Source organism: Limulus polyphemus, unplaced genomic scaffold (assembly GCF_000517525.1).
Source record: "Limulus polyphemus unplaced genomic scaffold, Limulus_polyphemus-2.1.2 Scaffold613, whole genome shotgun sequence".
Classification (NCBI taxonomy): Eukaryota; Metazoa; Arthropoda; class Merostomata; order Xiphosura; family Limulidae; genus Limulus; species Limulus polyphemus.
The window spans coordinates 334,393-339,993 of NW_013666223.1; the positions used below are offsets into that span (position 1 = coordinate 334,393).

Genomic DNA, 5,601 nt, shown 5'->3' on the forward strand with positions numbered 1-5,601 from the left:
AAGTAACTAACTAAATTTAAGTACTACCTTAACTAACTAATTAAATTAATTAGTACAATTAATTAGTACGTTAGTTTTTATTGTTATTCTATGTGTGTATATATATATATATATATATATATATATAAAATACTGAGTGTAGGGTTAAAGGCATTTTTGTGCAGTTTGAAATTACATAAAAATGTATATACAATGAGCATTTGAGGATGTTGATTCATTCAATATTATATAACTTATCTAAACATGTATTTCTAAATTGATACTTTTACTATTAAAGAGTCACAAAATTTTCAATAGAAATGTTGAATAGACTGAAACTTGCATCTGTTAGGACTACTGTGAGTAGAGCTGAGAATGAGCAGCAATGGTGTTTATGAGTATTGACTGATAATTGGCTTTTTTTTCTCCTGAAATTGTAAGTTCTCACTTATTGTAATGATTTATTTAACTCATTTTGATTTCTCTCTTTTAATTATTAGTATAAGCCAAAGTGTTAATTTTAATTTTGTAATACCATTGCTAATTAACTACATAAGTCTCAATCATTATCAAAGATAAGACAAAGTTAAGCATAAGAGGCATCAAGTATAACTAATTACCAAAAAAACACAATGGCTTATGAAAAAATAACAAACAAAAACATTTTGTTTGTTTTCTTGTAAATCTCAGTTTTACTCGAAAGTACAATTTTTAAGGAAGATTTGTTTTTCAGGAATCCTTAAAGGTGCAGATCTCAATACATTGTCTTCTAAAAAAGCCCGAAAGCAGCTAGAAGAAAAGTTTGGAACTGATTTGACAGACAGGTGGAAAACAATGTTTTGTTTCTTAATTTTTATAATATGATGGTATTTAAAAATAGAGACATATATAGACATACACACAGGTTCAATTTAGCATAATTTTTTAGCATTAAGTGTATTAGAATTAGCTCTAAGATGCCTGGGTGCATCAGTTTGATGCACCTGTGGTATTATATGTTTTAATGTGACAGTTAAGAAACAGCTAAAAATGGTTATCTTAATTGTAATTTTAATTAATAATTTTTATCTTTTCCTACTTTCTTGTAAAAATTTCTCATTGGAGTTTTATTTTGTAAAATTGTTAATTGTTTTCTTCATTTTGATTTGAAAAACACTGCACAGTTTTATTGTTTTTAAGATTACTAGAATACAGTAAAAATAATGTTATCATTCCAAAATTATATACAAGTCAACCTTTGTTAGAATTTTTTTATCAGAAGGTTTCATTTATTAATATATGTAATAACTTTTAAATCCAATTTATATATATATATATGTGTGTTTGTGTGTGTATACACATACAAATAATCAAAACACATATTTTTTACATTTCAGTAATTTCTTTGCCCATTCAAACAATTAGTTAGACTGATAAAGCCTAATGTAAACACACCCAATACAGCTGCCTTGTTGTCAAAACTTGATACAGTCACATACAGAATGACTTAATAAAGCCTACCTCATCTTGTTCCATGAAAAACATTTTGTTTCCTATCATACTGCTACATGATAATTCAAATAAAATAGAAGATGATGAAGTAAACCTTAAAAATAAATCAGGACTGTAGTTGTAACAGAAGTTGTTCTTCTAGGCACATATCATCAAACTAAGCTTTTACCACTTTGCTCTGTTTTCTTTGTGAATATCCACAGAATTAGAAGTCACATTCACTTACACAGTTAACAATAACGGAAAAAGAGCTTTCATTACAAGTTTAGATCACTAGCCTATGACTTCTCAAAGCCGAAATATAGGCAGTTACACTACCCTATGACAACTCTGGTTGAAAAACGGAAATAGGCTGAAATCAATAAAACTTCACTTGTATTTAAGATACAATGTTCACATTAGCAATTTTTTTTTCAATACTATTTCGACTTTCCTCCTACAAGTGCTGTATTATGCTCAGAAAAAATTAAGGATACTCACAAACATTAGTGTTTCAGTTGTTTATTTTCTTTAACAGGTTAACAGGGTAGGATGCACTCATCCATGCATGATAGAGTTAAGTTTTATTACTAACCATTTTTGAAATATGAATTAAAATAAGAGCTAATGATGTTTTTAATGGTGAAACAAGGATTTTGAATTTTTGAAAGAAAAAAAAAACTTACTTTTCCTAGAGACAAAATGCTAGAAAATCCAATCCACATAATACATGAAGTATGTTATAATTTTTGGCAATTCTCTTTTATTTATGCAGTGATGTAGTGGTAAAATGTTTTGTGCCAGAGCGCTAACTAAATCCTAATCAATTTCCTGCCGTTGGATAATATGTTGGCTGCATTTCAGACATTTAATTTGTTTATATTAACCAGCCACTTACCAGTTAAGTTTATATAACCAACGTGTATATCTGAGTTCTAAAAAAACAGTGGACATATTATCTGTAGCCTATATGTAGTATCTCCACATTATAAAAGATTTATAGGTGTATTACTTGTGTACTTCGATACGGATTACTTCTCACAAGATTAGCTTTTCCCATTTTGTGCTGCTCTCTATATACAAACTTTTTATAACACATGCCACAAGCCTTCCACACCCCCCTATTGGAATAAAAGATTCCAACATATGTCTCATGCAAATCAACATGCATCATCTCTCCACCAATAGGAGAGCACTACTATCACATGACACATGTGACTCCCTCTATGTACCACTACTGAACCATCAGTTCTCATTTGGTAGTGCTCAGGTTCAGACATCTTTCTTTTTGTTCATTAATTCTCGAAGTGGTTTGACTTAATTTACTTTATTTAGAGAAATTTTTTCCACTTTATTTTTTAAAGCATCTGATTTACCCGTGTTTTGCCGCAAAATATTTTCCCTTGTTTGTTTGGTATCAAGCATGAATTCTGAAGTTAACGTTACCACTTTGGGTACATCTCATTTGTCTAAAGCCATATATCAGGCCACAGGTGCAAGCAACCTGTCAGGGGATTTATTGGCCTTTATTTGTAGGGAGATTGAGCATTATATGGGACAACCTTTGTCTCCTGCTGTCCCACCCACCCCCTCGGAGTTTGCCGTGCTTTCCCAAACCCTACCTGGCGATTCTGTTTGTGATGTTTTGTTTATTGCTCCTATTTCTTATGACCCACGTCCTTCCATATTACACGATTCTGCCTCCTAACCTTATTTAGTTTTTTCCACGTCCCCTGATAATAGGGTTCACACTGAGCATTTTGCCTCCCAGTTAGATGATGGCATAAGTATGCCTCATCTCCCATGGGCTTCTGATCAGTCTGCCCTCACTTATCATAGGGTGGACTGTCCATATCTGGACCAACAATTGTTGGGTTCACTTTTATCTGAATCTCCCGTTCATCTTACCAACGCCCAAGGCTTTAGGTGAAGCTGGTATGATCTTCATCATACCCTTGTGCAGATTTTGGTACACAGCGAGGACATTTTGGATGTAGTTGTCTTACAGAGTACGAGCTACCGCTCCCTAGCCATTCTACACCATGGGACACATCTTTCATTACCCCCTTCTGTGGGATTGACTTTCTGTATTTATCTAGTTGGAATCACTTTTCTGACTTATCTTCTCCCGCTCGGATGTGCTCCCTTCCTTTTCCATCATGTTTGTTCCTAGCTGTTCATGGCAAGGAGATACCTGTTTCAGAAGTGGTGAGGTGCCCCTCCTCAGATCATATGATCTGTTTCTCTCATCCACAGAAGTATCCTTTGGATGCTTTTGGGCGGTATGTCTGTTCTTCCCTCCCACTGGTCCCTCCTCCTTATCAATGTGGGATTCTAGCTAATCTAGTGAGAAGAGGAAAGTTCTGTAAAAGAAGTTGTATTTTTTCTATACTGAAAATGTATTTCCAGTAGGTACTTCCCTCCACTTGCACTTCCCACCCTCCTCCCTACAATTTTCTGGTGCTTATGTTTTCTGCCAAACTTCGAAGTGATGGTTCAGTAGTGGCGCATAGATGGAGTCACCTTCATCACAATATTAGTGGTCTCCTATTGGTGGAGAGATGACGCATGATGATTTGCATGAGAGACATGCTAGAATCTTGGATTCCAACATGGGGGTGCGGAAGGCTTGTAGCATGCATTATAAAAAAAAGTTTGTGTATAGAGGGCAGCACAAAATGGGAAAAGATAATCTTATGAGTGGAAGGAAGTACCTATCAGAAATACTTTTTCAGTATAGGAAAATTATAACATTTGTGAGTCATCATTTTAAACATAAAGTTATTTTATGTTTTTAAATACAGCATTATAACCTTAAAAGTTAAATACTATAAAATATTATATCTGCAATTTAAGTTTATTTTATAATTACATGTACTTATTTTAATCACAAAACAAATAACAGGAGAAGCATTCTGGTCTTACTGCTTTACTGTTTGTGTGTGGGTTTGAAGATGTTTAGAAAATGTATTTCCAATTTTGAACAAGCTTTTTGTGATTTTTTATTATTTTATATATATTCTTCCTAGAACTGACATTCGAACTTTACTGGGGTCTTGCAATAGACAAAAGCTATTTAATAATATTGTTGCATTCGTTTAAATATGTTTGTTATTGTTTTTTAAATGAAGGTTTGTGAACTAAAGGGATATGTGTATTGTAGGTTTGGTTTGAGAAGTATACATTTTAAAATTTTTGTGTATATGTGCTGAGCCTTCCATATCATAGAATTTTCAGGAACTTTCATGGCTCTCAAGAAAGATAACTGGAATGTTTTTCTGACAATAGAATGAACAATGGTAAAAAAAATTATTGTTCAATGGGCAAATATAACTCTACAACTTGTTGTCCTGGCCATTGGATGATATGAATTCCTCACATCTGCTAAAAGCTTTTATAACGTCTTTTCTTTGTTATTCAAATAAAAAGTGAGAGACACTTAAAAGTCCAGTGGAAGTAAGGATTATCTCTAGCTTTTTTTCTTGTGCATGCATGTTGTTTCCTAAAGGTTTGGGTGCCTGCCTAGTAGCAACTGTAATCTTTTTGTTGCATAAAACAGGAAAAAAGAAATAGACAACATGTTGATGGAAATGATCACAGCCAGTTCTCAGGAGGAAACAGCAGATTCTGACAAAGAGAGCAATCATGAGACTGCCGAATCAGATGAAGAAAATAAACAGGATGGTTCAGCCTCTGAGTCGAAAAATTCTAGTTCTGAAGAAAAATCTGGATCAGACAGTGAAGTAGGATTTGATTTCAGTTTCAGATATGTTTTATGGTTTTGAATGTTGTGCTTTGTTCTCTTGGAGATCTTTATGCAGTTTATAAGCACTTGCAAACATCTGATTTAAGGGTATGAAATACTTATCATATGCATTAGTCTTTATAAACATGTAACAAACCATATACCTTGTTTTTACATACCAGCTTCTATGAATTTATTGTAAGACAGAGTTTCATTTTCAATAGAGAACATACATTAAAAACTTGTTTAAAAGAAAAGTCACACTATTAAAATCACCAGATCCTAGATAAAACCTTTCAAAATCTATGCCAGCTATGATGTGTCTGTACCTGAATGTATGTATTACAGTACTTATATCAGTATTTTGTGTCATTATCTATGTGTAACTAGTGAAATACCTAGATCCT

At 33.0% G+C, this 5,601-nt stretch overlaps 2 protein-coding genes across 3 annotated transcripts in view; one reads left to right on the forward strand and one right to left on the reverse strand.

Moving 5' to 3' along the window:
* The window catches only part of LOC106459464, a 79,438-nt gene that overhangs the window by 32,597 nt on the left and 41,240 nt on the right, over window positions 1–5,601 (reverse strand). The window lies entirely within an intron of this gene.
* Window positions 1–5,601, forward strand: part of LOC106459468 (protein TRI1-like) — a 33,909-nt gene that overhangs the window by 15,414 nt on the left and 12,894 nt on the right. For both annotated transcript variants that reach the window (XM_013919088.2, XM_022385961.1), the window contains 2 exons: window positions 713–803; window positions 5,009–5,192. In XM_013919088.2, coding sequence (XP_013774542.1) covers window positions 713–803; window positions 5,009–5,192 — 275 coding nt within the window. The remainder of the gene's footprint in view (window positions 1–712; window positions 804–5,008; window positions 5,193–5,601) is intronic.